Source organism: Orycteropus afer, unplaced genomic scaffold (assembly GCF_000298275.1).
Source record: "Orycteropus afer afer isolate SDZICR_OR568_19922 unplaced genomic scaffold, OryAfe1.0 scaffold00055, whole genome shotgun sequence".
Taxonomy (NCBI): domain Eukaryota; kingdom Metazoa; phylum Chordata; class Mammalia; order Tubulidentata; family Orycteropodidae; genus Orycteropus; species Orycteropus afer.
Genome location: NW_006921642.1, coordinates 1,029,594 through 1,052,593, shown reverse-complemented (window position 1 = coordinate 1,052,593; position 23,000 = coordinate 1,029,594). Strand labels below are relative to the sequence as shown.

Below are 23,000 nucleotides of genomic sequence, written 5' to 3'. Positions count from 1 at the left end.
TCTGTAGGTTCTCTTTTGACTCTTTTGGAGAAGTCTTTGGAAGCACATAAAAATTTAATTTTTAGAAGGTCCCAACCATCTGGTTTCTCTTCTGCTGTTTGTACATTTTGAACTATGTTTGATAGTCTATTTATGCCATATATTAGGGTCCTTAAATTTGCCCCTAAATTTTCCTTGAGGAACTGTATAGTTTTAGATTTTACATTTAAGTGTTTGATATATCTGAAGTTCATTTTTGTGTATGGTGTGAGGTATAGATCTTGTTTCATTTTTCTGCAAATGGATCTCCAGTTTTGCCAGCACCATTTATTAAACAAACATTCTCTTCCCCATGAAAGATACATTTTTGTATCACAGTTTATGTGGAGGAATACTAGTTGACCCAAAGTAAATGAAATTCATACTACAGTTAAGAACTTTGGGGTTGAATTTTTCAGTAGTTTCTATACCAAAACTAAAAACCAACTGACTGCCCTTGAGTCAGATCCGACTCCTAGTGACCTCTCCGTGAGTTTCTGAGGCAGTATCTCTATGGAAGTAGATTGCCCAGTCTTCCTTCCAAGGAGTGGCTGGTGTGTTTGAGCCACCAGCCTTCTGGTTAGCAGTCAAATGCCTTAGGCATTACCCCACCAGAGTGCTATGAGTTTGTCTTAGAGTGCTGGAACTTACAAAGATTGTACTTTTGAGTTACCATCTGTGAGGCGTGTTGCTCTGAGACAGATTTTCAGGCCGGATGACCGATTTGTGTCGGTTCATCAGTAATCTCAGGCTCTCCTTCCCTTGTAACGAGATTTATGCCTTTGTGCAGAAGACAACTACAGTTAAAAAGAAAAAAATGTACTCACTGCCATCGAGTCGATTCCAACTCATAGTAACCTCTCCTTGGGTTTCCAAGGCAGTGCGAACCCACCAGCCACTCCTTGGAAGGGAGGTTGGGCAATCTACTTCCGTAGTGATACTGCCTCGGAAACCCAAGGAGGGGTCGCTATGAGTTGGGTCCAAGTAGACGGCATATAACAACAACAACAACAATCTCTACGGATGTAGATTGCCCAGTCTGATGGTCAGCAGTCCAGTGTCTTAGGCACTACGCACCAGAGCTCCAGTTACAGTTAGGTGGGTTGTTTATCTCTTTGGAAGAGAACAAAGGGATCAAACTTTGGTCATGTTCCCTTTGACTCTGAACAAGCCACGGTAGTTCCCCACCTCATAGTGGAAGACATGGTGCTGGCACATTGGCTGGGTCATTGATTATCATCACAAAATCATGCTACAAAATGGATGGTGTTAGAAATGAAAGCTCTGAACCAGGAACTAGGTCCAGGATTACAGAAATATATGAATTTGTGATCATAAAAATGAACTGTATTAAAACTGTAAGGTTTACTACTGCACACCTATCAGAATGGCTAAGAAAAGCCAAACAAAGCTGATGATAGCAAGAGCTGAGAAGGATGTGGAGTAACTGTAACTTTCATTCATTGATGTACAAAGGAATGCCCACTGTACAGAAAATGTGGAGAACAGTTTTGCAACATTTTATAACATTAAATATACATTTACCATGTGACCCAGAAATCCCATTCCTGGATATTTTCAAAAACATATTTTCATACAAAAAAAGTACACCTAAGTGTTCGTAGCAGCTCACTTAACATTGACCAAAGACTGGGAGCAACTCAGATGTCCTTGAATAGGTGAATGGACAAGCAAAATCTGGTAATGGGATACAATAAAACAGTAGTCACCAGTGAAAATGAACACACTGCTGATGCACACAATAGCATATATGAATCTCAAATTCATTATGCTGAATAAAAGATGCTAGACTCAAAAGATTACCAAAGTATGATTCCATACTTTATGACAGTCTGGAAAAGGCAACACTATTGGAATGGAGAACAGACCGGTGATTTGTCAGAGGTTTGGGAAGTTGAAGCATTTGACAACAAAGGAGCAGCACGAAGTAATTTTGGGGGATGATGGGATTATTTTGTATCTTGATCATCATTGTGGTTCCACAGCTCTATTCATTTGTCACAACTCACTGAGCTATATACCACAAAAAAGTATATTTCACTGTATTATAATAATAATTCACTGCCATCGAGTTGATTCCAACTCATAGCCACCCCCATTAGGTTTCCAAGGCTGTAAATCTTTATGGAAGAAGATTGCCCCATCTTCCTTCCACAGAACAGCTTGGTGTGTTTGAACTGCTGACCTTCTGGTTAGCAGCAGCCAAACGCCTTATCCACCATGACACCAGAGCTCCTTGAATTTTACTATATGTAAGTTTAAAAATTTAAGCCTGAAAAAGATCAGAAAATTAAATAACTGTAACTCAGATAAAATAATGGTTAAAAATAACAGTTAAAGCTGAAGAAAAAGACACGGATGAGGAGAGTGGAAATAGTCAAACATTTTCTAATGACAGAAACTTTGGAACTCTATTTAAAGCTTGTCCTATTGAGGAACATTTCAAATAAAAGATAACAGAAAAAGAAAGTAGTGTATCACAGCCAAACCGGAACCCTCCCTTACTTGGCCAACAGGGATTTTTTTTCTCCTCTGACAGAACCAGCTCTTACAAAGCGAGCCTCAGGAATATTATTCTTTCCTATGACTGCTGTTTAGTCTAAATGCAAAATAGATATAACTCTTGATTCTGTTCCTGGTCTATGCCACAGATCCTAAAAATTGAATACCAAAGACTGGCTGCTTGGTTGATAATCTCGGCAGGGAAGCCAAGATTTGAAAGACCATGGGAACTTTGATTTCCCGGTCGCTTCCATGGTCAGTAAGCAGTATTCACTGGGCTGTGAACTGCTCACTATGTACAGAGCCCCCCGCCGGCACTGACTGAAATACAAAGCAATTTGAATACATGATCTCAGCTATTAGTCATGTCACACTGTTGGGCATAAGTATGACCTACGAATAATAGTAAAATATTGGCACGTGCAGTTGGCACATGAAAATTAATAGCACACAATTGAGTCTATAAACATAGATAACTAACTTTTTAAATTACTGGTAGTTTCATGATTTGGGTAATTTAATGGTCCCCTCCTATTCTAATTGTCACTTTCCAATTGTGTTAAGTATAGCCCGGAGCCACTCTGTATTATTAACACATAATGACATAAAGGCAATTAGATGATGATATGCTGGTCGTTGATTTTGTAGTACATGTTGCCAGGTGCTAAATTAGAATTAACATTTTCTCCTTTCCTGAGACCTGAAAACCAGATCTACTGCCTGTACTCCCCAAGACCCTCAGCTCATCACTTGCAAACTCCGTGCCTTTTTGAAGGAAAAAGGGGTTTAGGAAATCAAGTTGGTCTATTGAGCAGTGATTCACATTTAAGGAAATAAAATGTCTTTATTGCTAAAAACACAGAGGCAATGAAAGACTTTCCCAGAAAATCAACTTTTCCAACATATGCCAGGCAGAATGACATGCAGACTATAAAAAGCTTGGCCTTGCTTTTGACTAAAAGCCATTTAGTAAGATTGCCCATGGGGTGTGTGTTTTTAGAAAAAGGACAGAGGTTTTCAGACTCATTGGTCCCACGGGTGGAGAGCATGAGAGATGACCCATTTTATCTGCTGTTTGAAAATGTGAAACTATCAAAGTAAAATCAATTCAGATGAAACTATATAATAGCTTCCTGGAATTATAATTGACACCCTCCATTTTTGTTTGTTTGAATTAAGATCCAGAATAATGGGAACCAGTGGTGGACCCCTATGCTTACTCTTAATCCCATTTGGTCCTGACCCTCTTCCTGTGCTGCTGTTCTATGGGCTGTGCTCTGGACAATTCTGATTTCTATCAATATCAGACTCAAATAGACCAGATTCCAGACAAGTGAAACTAGACTATTTTAGTTCCTTTATATTATTTCATTTTCCTGGCAGACATTTTCAAAAATCTTTTAGCTAAATGTTTTTTAACATGTCATTTAAAAAGTGCACACTCTCTTTCCTTTTCTAAATACCATCTATCTTATAAATTCACTTGTAAGACTATCAAATGGACTTGGTCATAATGTAATGTTCTTATGAACTTCGGGGTCTGTCTTCTTAATCTTTGTCTTCATAAGACTCCTTGTTGTTTATTCTTCAGTCAAGTTTATTGTGGTGCAATTTACCCATAATTCAGTGAATGTTGATAAATATATACAGTCACATAATGCCCACAAAAATTATGACATAGAACATACAATGGCTGTACCATTCGGCATGCCTAACAGCAGTGTATGAGAGTTCTAGTTGCTCCGCATTATCACCAACAAGTCCATCACCCCAGAAAGATCCCTTCTTTGATCAACCCTTTTCCTCTGTCTCCAGGTTTGACAACCCATTGGTCTACTTTCTGTCACTATAATTTTATCTTTTCAATAAAATCTTGTAGATTGGATCAGACAGTAGCTACTCTTTCATATCTAGCACCTTTCACTTAGCATAATACTTTTGAGATTCATCTCCATTGTTGTGTGTATTGAATAGTTTGTTCTTCCTTGTTGTTAAGTAGTTTTCCATTGTATGGATATATCACAATTTGTTAACTCATTCTTCAGCTGATAGACATGTAAGTTCCAGTTTATAGCTAAAATAACTGAAACTACTGTAAATATTCACCTACAGATCTTTGTGTGGACATACGTTTTCATTTCTCTTGGATATATACCCTAAAATTGGGGTTGCTATGTCCTCTGATAAGTGTATGTTTCATTTCTAAGAAACTGCCATATTTTTGCAAAGTGGCTGTACCATTCGGCATGCCTACCAGCAGTGTATGAGAGTTCTAGTTGCTCTGCGTTGTCACCAATACTCCGTACTGTCAATTTTGTGTGTGTGTTAGCTATTCTAGTATGTGTTCAGTTACATTTTATTATGCTTTTAATGTGTTTTCCCCTAATGACTAATGATGTTTGGCATTTTTTCATGTGCTTATTTTCCATCTGTATATCTTCTTTGATAGAGTATCTGTTCAAATCCTATGCCCATTTTAAAAAAAAGTTAGTTGGTTGTTATTTCTGAATTGGAATTGGAATTGGAATTCTTTATATATGATGGATAGAAGTCATTTATCAGACATGTGCTTTGCAATGTTTTATCCCAGTTTGTGGCCTTTCTTTATTTTTTAACAGTATCTGGGGAAAATCAAACTTTTAAATTTTGTTAACGTTTTTATTTTATGGCTTGTGGTCTTTGTGTCCTATCTAAGAAATTTTTGGCTAATCCAGAGTCACAAACATGTTCTCCTCTATGTTTTTTTTTTTTTTTTTCCTAGAAGTGTCATAGTTTTAGCATTTACATTTAGGTCTAACATCTCTTCCAAGTAAATGTTTGTGTATGGAGTAGGATAAAGCTCCAAGTTAGTTTCTTTACATATATAGATGTTTTTACATATACATTAATGTTAGTACAAAACCTGTGTCAAATAATTTTTGAGGAGGAATTCTAAGAATCCATATAATTGTACCTTATATGAGTGGAATACTTCATATGGAATAGTAGCAAGGAGCATCTATTATCTATTAAATAGGAAGATACAGCTACAAAGAGGCAGGTTTAGCATGAGTTCTGTGTTGCATGGAATGGTAAGTAACCCATTATTTACTGAGAGTAATTATGTATGTAAAGAGCCCTGGTGGGATAGTTAAAGCACTTGGCTACTAATCGAAAGATTGGTGGTTCAAACTCACCAGACGCTCTAAAGGAGAAGGATGTGACAGTCCACTTCCATAAAGAATTAAACTGTATGCAGCAGTTCTGCTCTGTCCTATAGGGTTGCTGTGAATGGAAATCAGCTGGATAGTGATGGTTTGGTTTGGGTAGTGTTGCATATGTAATGTATTATACAAACACAAACCTTTACATTATTGTTAACTTAGAATTTGCTATTAATTCATCCTGCCCTGGTGATCTAAAAAGCGTTCACAAAGCTATCTGATTATTCTTGAGTACAGTGCATATTTCTGAATCTTTGATGGAAGAATTGTTTCCCTGGATAATAAAATGTAGCCCGGTCCACCTTTTGAACCATTTTACATATTTCAGAATGTGTGTCCAACAGCTTGCAGAAGCTAGCTAGGAATTAAGTTGGAATTACCTGAAGATCAGAAGGGCCTGCAGCAGTTAAAGGGCCCCTTAAGGTCTGGAACCTGGAATGCATTGAGAACAGCCACGGAAGGGAGGGGCCACCCTGGGGACTGGAGAGGATATGGGTTGTCTGGTGGTAAGACCGGTGCCCATAAAAGGCGAGACAGGAAGAGTAAACTTAGGAAGGAGAAGGGATTTCCTACTATTCAGATGTTGACCAGTAAGTCTTGAAAAGCTTATTCTTATCCTACCAGGGAAATACTGTACAGTACATTAACAATACTGATGTGCAGTAAAGCAGTTTCTATCCTTGGAAATTTTGCCCTTTGTCCTTTCCTGATAGATAAAACTCTTACTTCTTACCCATGGTGAGTTTGAAGGTTAATGAATTTTGAATGGGAATAGGCAACACACTGTGACGGCCCTGATTAATCATTAGTCTCTCTCCATTTATGTCACAGTCTCACTTTGTACAGTGATTCTGCATGTGCATATATCTGATTATACTTTGCCCCTTTTCTCAAAGTGAAGTTTTCTAATTTATGAAAGCTTAGTAACTGTCTCGGGATTTTAAGTGTGTTCTTTCCACAGCTATGGTATTTAAGCAATGTGTAGTCAAGTCTGGACTGTCTCTCTGCCTTTTCAGACAGCAGCTCCCCAAACCGACCCTCTATGTCCCACACATACTCCAGTACTGATTTCAAGACGTGAAAGGCGTTACAACACTCTGTCCTAAAAGTGATCAAAATCTATTTTGTCCTGTAGATTGTACTGAAGCACAAGATCAAGAAAAACTTAACAGAAACAATGTTTAGCAAATGTAATGAGGAAAAGGAAAAAGTACCCTCTCAGATTTTTCTCTTCCTGACTTCTATAGCCAGCCCTTTCTTCTGATGAATCCCCAGTAGAAAAAGTGGATCTGAGATCCAACCTTGTGCTTAAGAGATTTTTCCTATTAAATGATACCTGTCTCCTCCCTTAAGAAAGCCAAAAAGAACAGTAGGTTGGTATTGTGCATTGCCTCTCAAACTTTTATGTAGGCATGAATTTCCTAGGGATCTGGCTAATGCAGAAATAGGAGTTCCCGGGTGGGGCCTGAGATTGTGCATTGCTACCAGACTCCCCGGTGGTACTGATACTGCGGGTCCAAGCACCACACTTTAGAGTCTCGAAGGGGTCTATAGAGGAAAGATTGAAGGCTTTGTAGTGGGACAGACTTCACAAGCCTAGATCCCAGAGCTGACTTCTTGACAGCTGTTCATATTTAACCTTTCTGAAACTCAGTTAATATTCCTTTTGATTGGGGTTGATATCTACTTCATGTTGTTGTCATGGGGATAAAAGGAGATAAATCATTTTAAAAAACCTGTAACAGGGTGTCATCCCAGAACATATAGAATTTAATGATAGTTCTCATTATCCTCCTCCCTAGGAAGTGATACATCTCTATGTGGGAAGTTTTCTAGATTTATGCAAAGGAGCTTGAACTAGACTCCTCCTCTTTCTTGGGTAATTTTTATTACACTTACTACAAAAAAAAAAAAAAAGATGGAAATAACTTTCCTGACTGGGGCTTTTTGATGGGGGATGGAAGTTGATAAACATGATGATTAGCTCTTAGAAAAATTCCTTTCATTTACCTAATTATTCCAGCTGTCTTTACGAGCATACTTGATTGCCCTGGTGGGCAGGATATCCTAGGGAAATTCTCAGACCCTGATCACTGAAACATATCTATGACATCCTTTGCCCGTAAATATCCATTTAATTCCAGCATTACCCAAAACCAAACCCACTGCTATCAAGTCAATTCAAACTCATGGCGACCCTATAGAACAGAGTAAAACTGCCCTATAGGGTTTCCAAGGCTGTAAATCTTCACAGAAAAAACTGCTTCATCTTTCACTGTTGGAGTGACTGATGGGTTTGAACCACCAACCTTTTGGTTAGCAGCTGAATGCTTTAACCACTGAGCCACCAGTGCTCCTTAATTCCAGCAATACAAGGTTTTAATTGTGGATAAGAATGAGGGTTCAATCCCAGAGGACTAGTGTCTAATTCACAGTCTCCCCAGAATCTTCCTGACACTTCCACAGAGCAGAAGGTGAATTAATTTTGTGAAACGTTCCAGGAAGGACTGTTAAAAAGGGACAGCATCTTCATACTAAGATGGCTAAAAGGAAAATAACAAATGTTGGTGAGTCTGAAGTAGAGAAATCGAAATTCTTGTCCATTTCTGGTTGTTGTTGTTGTTGTTATGTGCCATCAAGTCAGACCCGACTCATAGTGACCCGTCTTTGGGTTTCCGAGGCAGTATCACCACGGAAGTAGATTGCCCAACCTTCCTTCAGAGGAGTGGCTGGTGAGTTTGAACCACCAGCCTTCTGGTTAGCAGTCAAGTGCCTTAGGCACTACGCCACTAGAGCTCCCCCCTCCATTTCTGTTAAGTGTAAAATGGTACAGCTGCTGTGGAAAGCATTTGGTGGCTCCTCAAAAACATAGAATTAGCCTGTGATCCAGCATTTCTACACCTAGATAGATACCCAGAAGGCTTGAAACAAGAACTGAAGCAGATACTTGTACACAAATGTTCATTACAGCATTCTTCACAATAGCCAAAAGATAGAAACGACAGATGAACAGATAAACAAAATGTGATACTTCTTTACAATGATATATTATTCAGCCGTAAAAAAAGGAATGAAGTACTGATACATGCTGCAATGTGGATAAACCTCAAATACATTATGGTAAATTTAAAAAAACAGATATAAAAGATCACAGATGCTATGATTCCATTTAAATGAAATGCCCAGAATAGATAAATCCATCGCGCTGGAAAGCAGGATGATGGTTGTCAGGGGTTGGAGGAAGAGGGGATAGGGAGTAACTGCTTAATGAGTCTGAGATTTCCTTTCGGGGTGATGAAAATGCCTTGGAACTAGATAGAGATGATGGTTGCACAGCATTGTGAATGGACTAAAAGCCACAGAATTGTACACTTTAAATGGTTAAGTTTATCCTATATGCATTTCACCTGGATCCAAAAAATATATAAAAAGACAGCATGCTCCAGAAAAGCAAAGACTACAGTCTTATTCCAAAAGTCTCAGCCTCCGACAACGGAAGGAAAATGACTAGATGATGTGGTGAGTCACTTTCCCCAATCAAAAGGAATTGAGGAAAGGTTAATGAATGCAAGACAAGAATGTAGCCTTTCTTCATTAAGGCACAAATATTCCATTTTGATTAGTAGTAGATGCTCCTTCTTAGTTGGCTCTACAAAATAATCCCATTAGGTAGAAGTGTAGTTTATGAACAATAAAAATGACAGCACTAATGAGGAACATTTTATCCTCTGAAGGCTGTTCACTGTAAACACTAACAAAGTACAAGCTTCTACCTGGTTATGGGTATTTGAAAGCCTTGTGGCATGATATATAATCATAAGAAAGTTATATTCTAACATAGCTGCAAAACAAAACAAAAATGAGCACAACTGGGAAAGAGAAAAATCAGAATCAAAGTATGTTTTTTTCCAAGTTTGCAACAAATAAAACCACTGACTGGACTTGAGAATTAGAATGAGCCTGGGATGTCATTTAGTCCAACATCCTCCAAAGTCAGGTCAGAGCTATGTATCTTTTATCACAATGCTTCTCAACTATGAAGAAACAAACAGTGCTAATAGCCTCCTTTGTAATATTCTTCAAAAGTTATTATAATACATTGGTTTTGCCACTGCATACAATGTTTAAGACTGGGAGCTCTGGTGGCATGGTGCCTAAGGCATTTGACTACTAACTAGTAGGCTGGCGAGTGTTGTTGTTGTTGTTATTATGTGCCGTCGAGTCAAACCCGACACATAGCGACCTCTCCTTGGGTTTCCGAGGCAGTATCACTACAGAGGCTGGCAAGTAGGCTACCTCAAATAAGTATTTGCTGATTTTCTGCATTGGCTGAACTCTTCTGGAACAGAAGAACTACTTCTGGAAAGTAGGTGAAAGTCCAACCTTGGCTCAGATGGATCCCTGAAGGAGCTTTTACAAAAGTACCTTGATTAAAGGAGTCAGGGGTGTCCTAAGCTTTGGAGTAGATCATCTTAATCTCATCTTCCAATGATTATCTTAATCTCCATCAATATTTTCCACCCAAAAGAAATTTCTTCCATGCTTCCCTACACCCTAGGGTCCAGCATCTAAAGGATTTGGCTGCATAAGAATTATAATGAAATTCAGAAACAAGGTCTCCCCACATTTTTCTATGCTGATGTCTCTATAAAGTTAAAATTGCATTTTGGGAACAACTCAGAAAAGGAGGGTGAGATTGGTTGAGCAACTTGAAGAATGTAATCAATGTCACTGAAGTATACATATAGAAATGGTTGAATTGGTATGTTTTGCTGTGTATATCCTCAACAAAAAAAAAAATTTATTTTGAATACTGAATCTTGGATGGAATTTAAAAATTCTTCATTTCATGTTAATTACATGGGATATTTGAGGGAACATTATATTCATCTAAACACAGACAAACTTTTTAACTGGATAGTTTATGTGGGAAAGGTTACTTATAGGTAATGGAAGAAAAAAAAAATAGAAGTAATGCCTCAAGTCCTCCCTCAAGCTAAAGGCAAGGTAAGAATTTGAAATTAAAGCAAACTGAGCTTGGCAGTAAAGGGTTCTATGAGGAAGAGACAAATTCACTTAAAGAGAAATCATGAAATACGTTTGTATGTTTCAGGAACTGTTTACTTTTCCTGTCTGTGTATCTGTGCATGCACACGTATATATATATGAATAGGAGGCAAGTGTGTCTAGTCACTTAAGCGTCTAGAGATCATTTTTATGTCTGGATGCAGTATACATTTATGTACCTACTATTGCATTATACTAAGAAAAATAAAGAGAAAAATTGTAGACATTTTTGAAATCTTTTTTAACTGAAAGGACTTAAAAGAAACCAAATAAAATGATTCTTTTAATCCTAACCCAATCGTATTATTTCACAGTAACATCATTTTAGTAATTTAGGATAACTTTTTGCTCACATTTAATTTTTGTTTTCCTTTTAAGCTCTGTGACTTCTTCCTTAGTTAGACATGACTGTCTTGGTATTATAGCAGAATGTGGTGTGTGTATATATATATAGCATTCTCTGAAGATTATAGTGCTTTCAGCATGAAAAGTGTAGTTTCCAAAGCAACAATGACTGAAAATGTTTATTCCTTGCTATTAGTAGTGGAAAATTAACATTTGCTGTTTATGTTCGACAGGGTCAACCAGGGTCAGTTGGCCCCCAGGGATACAACGGGCCCCCAGGACTACAAGGTTTCCCGGGATTACAGGGCCGCAAAGGTGACAAAGGTGAAAGGGGAGCTCCTGGAATAACAGGCCCAAAAGGAGAAGTGGTATGAATAATTGTTAATATTCCCTCTGATTTGGAGAAGGGTAGGGAGTATTTTGGCCTCCATTAAGTTTGTTTGCTTTCTTCATAGGGAGCAAGAGGCGTTTCTGGCTTCCCTGGTGCTGATGGAATTCCTGTAAGTTTTTTTGGAAGAGTTGAATTTTAGAACACTGTGCACATTCTGAGCAATACTCTTACGGTTTAAAGAAACATTTTGAGCTAAGCCTTCTCTTTTGTTTATAGCATACAACTTCTGGAGCTATATATGCATATTTTCCTCCTGGAATCCAGTCAAATATTGGATGAATTGTGTCCTTTGTAAACTTTCTGCTAGACTTGGCTTTAGAATTGAGGCTACTTTGCTAAAACTAGATACTGTTTGGTAATAAAAGCTATAATGTTACTCAGATAGGCTCAATGAAAAGTCAGTCTAGAAATTTTGTCTGAACTATAAACCAACCTGAATATAAAGTAGTCCAGCAAAGAAGCTGGAGGCAATGAAGCCCTGCTGAACATTTGTGTAGCTTCTCAAATTCTTTGTAGTAACCACACATAAAATGAGAAAGCATTGTTCATGGGAAAATCTCAAAATGCAATAAAATGTGTTTTTCTAACCTAGTTTACTTTACTTCTTGTAGCATAAAAAAATAAACAAAACAGCCTGACTCACAGCCTTCTTCACAGGGATCCCTGAGCAGATTTCTCAGGCCTGGCTTCCTGGCCAGACCCTGACATCAGGACCTCTGTTTATCACACATTCCGATCCGCCTTCCATCCTTCTACTGTTACAGTTTTAAGACATCTGCTTCAGGAACCCCACACATATACACAGATGTTTATGCTCTTACCTTCCGTATACATGTTCTCTTTCACCACAGACACACACATACACGCACACACGCCTGACACACACAAGGAAAGAGAATTTCTTCTTTCTCCAGACTTCACAAGTAAGGCTGCTACTTGGCAGGAGAATAGAAGGAAGGGAATGGGTGGAGAGTGGTCACAGATTCTTTAGATCTTCAGCTCCATGTTCTAGAAGAATTTGGCAACAGTAGAGGAAACGGTCAGAGTGAAAGAATGAAAGTTGCATTGACCAAGACATGAGACCTATGTGGCTGGTGATCCTATTGTCACCTGAGTGTGAGCTCCAATATACACATCAGTTACAATACCCAGCTATGAACAAATATGGAAACAACTTTTATATTAGTTATAGTCTGGAGAAACTGGAAGAGTTATTTTGATTTTTTCCAGTATTTTCCTAAAAACTGCCTAGAACTAAATTCTAACTTACAGACTACCTTTTAAAAAATAATAATAATTAAAAAAACCTCTTTGGATCTTTAATCAGCTTTGTCTTTCAGAAATTGAAATCTGAATTTAAATGTGGTGACATTCAAGAAAAGAAGTTGCAATTAATGTATATCATAGTTTAATTCATTTTTCAACTTCCATACTCACTTGACATCAAAAGCCAATTGCAGAAATCAGGGAGGAATTTATTGTCATATGAGGGAATGGTTATGTGAGCAGATGATTGATGATTTTCTGAAGAATCTTGATTACTAAAGAAGCTTGGTGCCACTTAATCTCAGAGCTCTGGTGATGCAAATTAAGTTAACTTCAGTGTTACCACAATGGCTAATCAGTTAAAGAAGGTAGAGTTTGAGAGACCTGGATAATTTTATTTAGAAGTCATACATAAAAAGTGATGCCCAGTAAAAACTTGGCGTTGTATCATAAAGTACCTAATGAAATATGGAGCAATAGGAGATGCACTTGCTCAATATTATTGCTCAATGTGACAAAAAATTTTCTTTGAAGCACAGTTTCAAACTAAGAGCAGATTGACATGCAATTCCAAATGCTTAGCTCAATTCTAAGTGAGTAGGAAAGGCTAACAGCAGACTGATAAACCAGGACAAGAGCTAAAAGGTCGGAAGCACATTTTTAGCAAACACATCCCTGCATACTAAAGATCTGGAGCAGAATGCTAGACAGCTTGTTTTCTCAGCCTGAATTTAAAAGATCAAACTTTGACAGACCTCATATGTCTTTACTTCAAAGGATATCAGACAGCTAGCTCAATATAATAGCTTGAGGGATTGCTCACCAATGTGTTGGAGCCATCAGGATTTCTCTGATTCACCAGAAAGGTTTCCTGGAAAGTCTGTCTGGTCTCTTGTCTGAAGTCACAGCTCAAAATCAATGACTTGGAATATTCAGAGCAGGAAAATAAAAAAAAAAAAAAAAAAAACCTCATTGCCGTTAAGTCAATTTCAACCCATAGCCACCCCTCCTGCGGTTTCCAAGGCGGTATCTCTACAGAAGTAGATTGCCCAATCTTCCTTCTAAGGGGTGGCTGGTGGAAACCACCAGCCTTCTGGTTAACAGTCAAATAACTTAGGCACTATGCCACCTGAGCTCCTATTCAAAGCAGAGTGATGCTCAAGTAAGAGAAAAACTCTACTTTTTCATATTATTTCTCAGTATCATTCAGGTTACAGGGAACTTCAGGTAGGGCTTTATTTATGTTGAAAATTGGCACAGTTCTCCAAGTAAAAATTAAAAACATCCTAAACACCAAACCCAAACCAAACTCACTGCCATCGAGTTGGATCCAACTCATAGCGATCCCTCCTTGGGTTTTTGAAGCAGTATAACTATGGAAGTAGATTGCACAACCTAATGGCCTCAAAAGACACTTGGAATATGTGTTTGGTTTATTTTAAGAAAAGCAAAATTTAAAAGAAGTCTCACGATAATAAATATATATATAAACATCTATTATTTAAAGAAATAGCAACATAGACTATAGGCAAGTAGTATCCAGATTACAAATTTTTAACCCTCCATGTCTCCCTGGATCAGATTAATTGAGTTGAGTTGTGTATCAATTTAACCTGACCCTCTCTACTTATTCAGAAGAAATTTCATCATGCTGCCTCCTCTGCCCCATATTTCTCAGAATACCTGGCATGCTTTGTGTTCATCTTAAATACCTAAAAATTCATGTTCCCAAAGAAAATAAATGAGAGGTTATCAGTTCTAAATATACCTAAACCATTGCTGAAATCACGTTGTAGGTGTGAATATCTTACTCATTTAGGATGTGGGTCTCTGAAACTAACCATCTAGAATTCATTTATACATAACTGATAAAGACAGTTTTGTTATCCCTGAGAAAAACTAGCAGCTTCTAGAACTTTTCATATCTTCCCTTACCAGTCCTTGCTAAAAGACAGTCCTTCCATTTTGGTAATGATGCAAGGCAGGAAAAACCCGTATGACATTTACTTCTTAGCAAAGCCTGTCCCCTGCTTAAAATACACCTTTGTGTCTTTGTTTATGTAATCATTCATTCATTCATTCATCCATTCTGAGTTATCTTTTCTCTTGGATTCATGCCATGGACATTTCTTATGAGAATATTTAAAACAACGCTTTAATATAGTTATATGAAAACTAAAAAAGGAGGTGGGGGGTGCTTAAAGATTAACTTACTTTTCTCTTTCCCAGGGACATCCAGGGCAAGGTGGACCCAGAGGAAGACCTGGTTATGATGGCTGCAATGGAACGACGGGAGATGCAGGTCAACCAGGTCCCCCAGGCTCTGTAGGAAGTCCAGGATTCCCTGTGAGTATTACCATAGCATGTGTGGGTTAGTAAGTTCTGTTGTTAGCTGCCATCAAGTCCACCCCCAAATCATGGTGATCCCATGCACATTGGAACAAAATGCTGCCCAGACCTACGCCATTCCCATGATGGGTTGTGGATGAGTCAGATCATAGACTTTCACTGACCAATTTTCAGCAGTAGGTCACTGAGCCTTTCTTCCTGATCCATCTTAGTCTGGAAGCTCTGCTGAAACTTACTCAGCATCATAACAAGCTCACACTGACAGAAAGACGGTAGCTGCATTTGAGGTGCATTGGCCAAGAATTGATCCCAGGACTCCTACATGGGAGGCAAGAATTCTGTCACTGAACCACTACTGCCCCCTCCCCCCCCAATTAGTACTAGAACCTTGAATTGCTGGATACTTGTCAGTGGAAATGTGTAAAAGATACCAAATCCTGAGCTCTGTTTCCCAGGGCTGATGGGATTGATGGCTTCAGTTTAGCCCAGAAGACTGTCTATCATAGAACAGAGGACTCTTTGTAAAAGATTGTCTTATAGAAACTTTCTAAGATGAGCACATTGCCTTTTGTGTACTCAAGAGTGGGGGCAACCAGCCCATACCTTTTATAATGTGTGTGTGTAGCGGGGGGAGGCAACTTCCCTTCTCATTAGTTAGTGGTTGGGACAGACGGTAGCTCTCTGCTAATGTTTTCCTGCAAATATCAAGGCATGATTTTCCTAGATTCAAATAACTTAATTTTATATATCCATTCTTTAAATATTAGATGGAAAATAACTGGTTTGTGTTTATATTATTCACTCTACATTGTTGTAAGCTCTCAAGTCGATTCAGACTCACAGCAATCCTATAGGACAGAGTAGAACTGCCCATAGGGCTTCCGAGGCAATAATCTTTATGGAAACAGGTCACCAGGTCTTTTCTCCCATGAAGCAGCCAGTGGGTCCAAAATACTGACCTTTCAGTTAGCAGCCAAGGGCTTAACTATTGCACCACCAGGATTCTTTATTCACCTCGTACTTTCTCCAAAATGTCACTTCACCTTCTCCCATATTCTTCTTCAGTGAACAGTGAATACTACTATAATAGTAAAACTAAGATTAAAAAGTTTAAGCCTTAACAAAATTCTATATTAGTCATTATCTTTATTAAATTAAAAAATCTTTGTGACACAAAAGGTCAGTTATATTCTTCAGCATAAACAATCTGTGAGTTTATTTCATTTTTTTCAGTGAAAGAACCTTCATATAATAATCTTATCTGTGGCCTCATTTATTTTTTAGAATCTTAGCAAAGAGTCCTGGGATTTTTTTCCGTAGTGTATTGTTACCCTCTCACCACCAAAATCTTGCAAATTCATGTGTTATACTAAAATTTTATTTGGTGAGATATCTTATTTTTTAAAAATAACACACATTTTCATGTGGGGGAAAGGACTCCTTCACCCCACTGCCATCCGAAAGCAAATGGTGTTTTATCCTACTTTCTCTCACCTTTCCAGTTCCCCTTTTATCTCTTTCTTTTTTATGTGGTTTACTTTTCCAATAAACAGCATCATTTTCTGTTCCAATACCATAATGTTACTATCAATAAATACACCTGTAACTTTATATATACAAACACATAAAAGATATTTACGTGTATACATATATATATCCACACATATAGTATAAGCTTCACACAATTCAGATTTTAAAGAATAACCCAGAATCTCTTCCACAAAAAGTGTTTAATAATATACGCATTTCTTATTTGTTAGGACCAGTATGCCAAAGAAAGCACATAAAATATTACAAGAAAAATAACATATTGGTAGACTAGAGGATGAATTTACTGAGGGCTCATTTGTGTTCATAAAAGTAATTTAAATCCCATAAAGAATTTCTATTTTTAACTTTGATTAAAAGATACTGTTGGTAAATACGAAGTTTAAAGCCTCATCCTTGTGGTTGAATATAGTAATTGGTGTTCAGAATAATCTAAATAAGCCATAAAAACAAATAGACATAGTCTATAAAACTCAATATTCAATCATGCAGATTATTATAGCTGCATTAAAGATTAATGAACCTTTTGTGTTTTGTGTGTTTTTTGTTTTGTTTTGCTTTATTTTATTATGTTGCTTTTCTAGGGACCTCAAGGACCCAAAGGACAGAAAGGTGAACCTTACGCATTACCCAAAGAAGAGCGGGACAAATACAGGGTAAGTTTGCTAGAGATAGGAAGTGTAAACTTTTAGACTAATAAAGTTAACTATTAAGTGAATACCAAGTTGCAAGAATGAAAGCAATGGAAGACTACACTACTACAGAATGGTAGAATAATTAATTTTAAAATTATTTTATATCTATCAAGAATATTTTTAATCTTATACTTGATTGTGAGTGTGCATCTTTCCCATATTCATAATACTCCAAGAAAAATACTGAGATCACTAAAGTCACAAAGTCCTGACTTAGAAGGAGATAAGAAAACTCCATCTCATCTTCTTCCTGCTTGTCCCTTCTCATCTCCACAACCTTTACTTCTGAGAAAAGTGCAAAGCTGTCCCTCACAAATGAATATGTTTTGCCTTTCCACTCAGTGTTTCCTAGGTAGGATGGAAGAGGAGAAAACAAATCATTTAATAGTAGAATTTAAAACTTAATGACTGAAATGTCCTACACAATATATACTAATCAATGACTTGTTCTAAACTGCCTCACTAATTTCTGCTAACCCTTCTTGTTGATATGTCAGTTAATTAAGATTAATTAAAATAGCCAGATTCAAAGACTAAAACAACACTGTCAAATTTCTATTAATAGTTAAATTTCTTGCAGTGACTTATAATGGCACTCATTATTTAAATATACTTTAATAATTTAACGGAGCTCTGGTTTGGAACTAAGATGGTGATAAATATGGCATTTAGGGAAATTTTTTGTCTTAAGAGATTGTACTGAATTAAAAAGGTCAGATTAAATGATGAGAGACACAGTTTCTCTAATCCCATCTCAGCCACAGCCTTGCTGGATTGGCTTGCTAAAATCCTTTTCACCACTGTGGACTCAGTTTCCTCGCCTATAAAAATGTAGACATTGATCAGATGATTTGTCAAATTCCATTCAGCTCTGCAGCTCTATGATCTACATGTCTGTCATCTATTTGGATCTCCACTGGGGGCAAGGAGGAGCTCATTGGCCAATGCAGCGAAAATGGTGGTCAATAGAAAAAGTGTGCTTATTTCTTGAGGACATGTTTGCTACACAGTAATTTTATAGAAGCTTATATTTTAATGCATTTAAGAAATATATGTTATCTTTATTTAAATAAGGATTCTCTCAAGAATTTAAGCAATATCTTATTGACCAAGGTTTAAGTTTGAGTACTTCCAAATTAAGCATCTTCAAAGGATATTATTTAGTAGTTATAAATTGCCTTGATCCTTCTAAAATATTTTCTAGTTCATATTTCTGATTGTGCATCTTCCACTTCTACTGTGGTTATGCTTAGTACCTTTGATTTGTAGGTCACATTTATACATGTGGAAGGAAGTCTAGATGTACAGTGAATCTCATATAGACCAGCTCTTCCTATACTGAATGTTTTATCTCCCTAAATTTCAAAGTATTTTTCAGAGTGCCACTTTTGCTACTCAATATCATTTAGACCCTAATACCCTTGCTTCAATTTTCTAGTTTTTATTGTTTTCTAAAATTAAAATTTGAAGTTAATGATCATTAAGAAACTCACATGGATTATTCTTTTTTAAATGTATATATGTTTAAAATTCTACCATATTTTTAATGCATATGTTAAAAACATGCCTTAGTCACTAATCTATCTTAATAGGTACATTAAAAGTATGTGTATGTACATTTATACACATTCAAAATCCATAAACTATAAAAGTGTTACAGAAACCTCTCTTGTGTAGCAAATAGTCAACATGTGGGAATTAAAAAAAACAGAGTGAAAGAGACAAGGTTGATATAATTTATGTGCTTATAGCTAATGTAGCAGTAAAATGTAACTAAATCTAAATCTGCTTTAAACTGTAACTCTTAAAATTATTTCTTCTTCAATTAGGGTGAACCAGGAGAGCCCGGGTTGGTTGGTCTCCAGGTAAGTTTCATTTTTATTAAAGAGTATCCTAAGCAAAACCTTAAGAACTACAAGACCCCAAATACCACTTTGCCTCTCCTAATAACAATCTCTTGTTGTATGTCTACAGGGGCCTCCAGGCCGCCCTGGCTATGTGGGACCAATGGGTCCAGTTGGTGCTCCAGGGAGACCAGTAAGTAATTGGATGCAGCAGGCTCAAGTGGACCCTTATTAGGTCACTCATACAGATGCAACTTCTTCATGTTAAGATGGAGGCAAAAGTTTTACAATGAAGCTATGCTACTTGTAGTCAGTATAGAAAATATCAAGGCAAATGCTTCATTCTTTGCATGCATTTTACTGTTATTAATATTGAAGAATAAGGAGTCAGAATTTATGGCCACCAGATCAGGGCCAACCATCTCAAATTTTGACTTGGTACTAGCTGAATGCCCTTCCAGTCATGTACAAGACCTCCTGCCCCACTCTTATCCACTTGATGAGGGCTTGTCATTCCTGGGCAAATCCCACCAAACCCAACATGTTGATAAGGAGAAAATAAGCTGTTTTGTATCATACCTAGGCAGTAGCAGTTATAAAAAGTGAGACATTGGACATCAATTCCTGAAGAGTCCCTCGTATCCCACCTGAGTGTTGGTCTGCATTTTTCCCTCCCCTGCAGACCAAGTGAAAGAGTGAGGTATGACAGGACATAATACTTGAATAAAGGAGGAGTAGCTGCAAGGAGGAAAGAAGAGAAGAAGGGAGAATTACTGATGCCTGTGTGGCCCTCACACCACTTGCAAGACTGTACACATGACCTAAAAGATGAACTGGATACTGTGAGGAGTTTTCTGACGCTCTTATTCCCCAAATATTCTAGTAGTAAGAGAAATCGGTGTTAAGTTACACAGGGAAAGATTTCAGCTAAATAAGAGAAAGACTTCATCACAGAAAACCATTGTTCAAGATTGAGAAAAGTTATCAAATGATGCTTGATATTGACAGATACTCAGAAACAGTGAAGATATACGTGTTCAGGGAGAATTCAGCCATACTGGTACAGGCATATCTGTACTAGTATTTATCGTACTTTGCTTTGTTGTGCTTCGCACATAGTGCGTTTTTACAAATAGAAGGTTTGTGACAGTCCTGCATCAGTCAAGTCTGTTGGGCACCATCTTTCCAACAGTGTGTGCTCACTTCAAACTTTTTCATAATGCTATTGCTCATTTAAAAGACTGCAGTATAGTATGAACATAACTTTTGTATGCCATGAGAAACCAAAATATTCGTGTGACTCACTTTATTGTGATAGTCACTTTATTGTGGTGGTCTGGAAGAAACCCATAGTATCTCTGAGATATGCCTATAATTAGGGTGGGGATACTCATAAATTTCCTTCAGACTATAATAATAGTAAAGTTCTGTGGGTTGTTTTTTTTTTAAAAAATAAGTTTCCCCTGATGCCATGAAAGTTATTTTTGTAGGTATCTTTCTAGCTATGAAAGGTTGGCTAAGTGGACTGAAATAAGGATCATATCATGCAAAATTTTTCCTCACCTAGGCTTTGTTACATACATATGTTGCCTGCTTTTGTTATGCTTTAAACACACAGAACTCTAAAAGATTGTACCCTTGAACTGAGCTGCAAACCTCAAGTTCTTCATTAAAATAGCCCACATTCCCCAGCCTGTCCACTTCTTTGCATCTTCTTTTTTTCTACTTAAAAACTATTTTCTCTTCTAATGCATTTCAAATACTTTTATCCTAAGCATGGTGTTGGCACTGAATGCTTTGCAGAAATGTGCTGATGACTCTCACCCTTGCAGTACTGGCCTCTAGGATTAATTCTGTCAGTGAGCATTTGTTGAACTGCTACCAAAAAGTGCTAGACAATGTCCTGTGGGGAATCCCAGAGGAAGACAGGAGAAACAGCCTCTGCAGTCACAGGGCCTGGGACCTATGCAGAGATCAGAACAAACACAAAGAGGACATGAGTGAAGTCAAAAGCCTAAACACAAAAAAGCAAACCAGAAACAGCTGTATATAGACGGCCAGCAAATTCTGAGAACTGTGATCTCAGTCCTTCCTACCATACAGCTTTTCATCCCTACAGAAACAAATGAGTTCTAAACCTCCATGAGCACTACATGATGTTTTAAATATACAGTAAAAGGCTTTCCCAGACTTTTCTAGCAGATGTTATCTGGGTCCTTGGCTAAAGAAAACAATTTACAAATTTCTTTGTATTTGTGCAGGGACCACCCGGACCCCCTGGACCAAAAGGACAGCCAGTAAGTTGATTTTGGAAGGACGAGCAAAAGGGAAGAGGGATTTATGTATTTGTGTGATGTATGTGTGTGTGTGTGTGTGTTACTGTAGAACTAATTGTTTGACAAATATTTATTATTAATTTTAAGCTAAGAACTATCTTGTAGATTTTTCCAACTTAATGTTAAATTACAAGTATAAATTCAATTGGATACCTAGAGCACCTACCACGTAAGTGTTCAATGTGTTGAAAGATTTGTTGCGTACAAATCACTTGTAACATTCCTGTTATATAAAAAATCAAACTGATGTATTTATTTAAAAATGTAGATTAGAACAATTGGGGCACTGCTAATATTTATCCAGGAGTCAAGTACCTGAGGCACTTGACTGCTAACCAGAAGGCTGGCAGTTTAACCCGCCAGCCACTACTCAGAAGGAAGGTTGGGCGATCTACTTCGGTAGAGATATCGTCTCGGAAACCCAAGGAGGGGTCGCTATGAGTCGCGTCCGACTCACTAACCGCTAACTGAAAGGTCAGTATTTTGGACCCACTGGCTGCTCCACAGGAGAAACACCCTGGCAATCTGCTCCTATAAAGATTACAGCCTCAGAAGCCCTATGAGGCTGCTGTCTTCTGTCCTATAGTGTGGCTGTGAGTCAGAATCAACTCGAGGGCACACAACAACAATATTTACCCATATATGTTAAATTATGAGAATGGAAAAATAGCAGCTATATCGTTATAGAGAGGCCAATGAACTTCTACTTACCTGGATATAATTAGGTTCTATAGCAATCTAATGTCAGCCTCTAGGGGCATATGCAATGATATTTTAGTCAAGCTAAAGCCCTAAGCTACTTTATTTTCATCAAAGAAAGATTATTATGTTCGTTGGAGCACAACAAGGTAGTTGGCTGTTAAGAACCTGGAGAACAGAACTAAGGTTCGTTATGACCTGGGAAAGTTGCATGAATGTCCAAAGCAAGCAAAATGAAGTTGCCTAGGGAAGTATTCAATCAAAACTCGACATGAGTCAGAAATACTGGGCTACTGTTACTAAACTTTCAAGAACCATTCCCTTACTGGGCATCCAAATGGAAGATGTTTCCAAACCAGTGCATTTAAAATGTCTGCTCTTAAATCATAAAATAGGTCAGACTTACTGGTCTGATCGAGACTAATACAAAGCCCTGAGACTATGGCCCCTAGTCACCCTTCAGGCCTGGAACTGAACTCACTCCTGAAAGAAGGAAATAATAAAATGCCTGCTCTGTGCGAAAACTTTTTTCTATGACCTGGTAACCACTGCGGCCACCCGTTGCCCCCAAACTCCCATCACTTCTGACATGGCTTCCGGCCTGAACTAGAGCTTATTAAGACTGCTGCCTCCCTGCTTGACTCCCCACTGTCCAGCAGCCTTGAGCAGGATGGGAAAGGACAAGAGCCAAGAGAAGCGGATGCAGGACAGGGCAG

General features: G+C 37.8%; 1 protein-coding gene across 1 annotated transcript in view; it reads left to right on the top strand.

Moving 5' to 3' along the window:
• The window catches only part of COL4A2 (collagen type IV alpha 2 chain), a 199,989-nt gene that overhangs the window by 63,814 nt on the left and 113,175 nt on the right, over positions 1 to 23,000 (top strand). Inside the window, exons 3-9 of the mRNA XM_007938924.1 lie at positions 11,390 to 11,524; positions 11,612 to 11,656; positions 15,043 to 15,159; positions 17,295 to 17,366; positions 19,235 to 19,270; positions 19,380 to 19,442; positions 21,511 to 21,546. Of these exons, the coding sequence (XP_007937115.1) occupies positions 11,390 to 11,524; positions 11,612 to 11,656; positions 15,043 to 15,159; positions 17,295 to 17,366; positions 19,235 to 19,270; positions 19,380 to 19,442; positions 21,511 to 21,546 (504 nt within the window). The remainder of the gene's footprint in view (positions 1 to 11,389; positions 11,525 to 11,611; positions 11,657 to 15,042; positions 15,160 to 17,294; positions 17,367 to 19,234; positions 19,271 to 19,379; positions 19,443 to 21,510; positions 21,547 to 23,000) is intronic.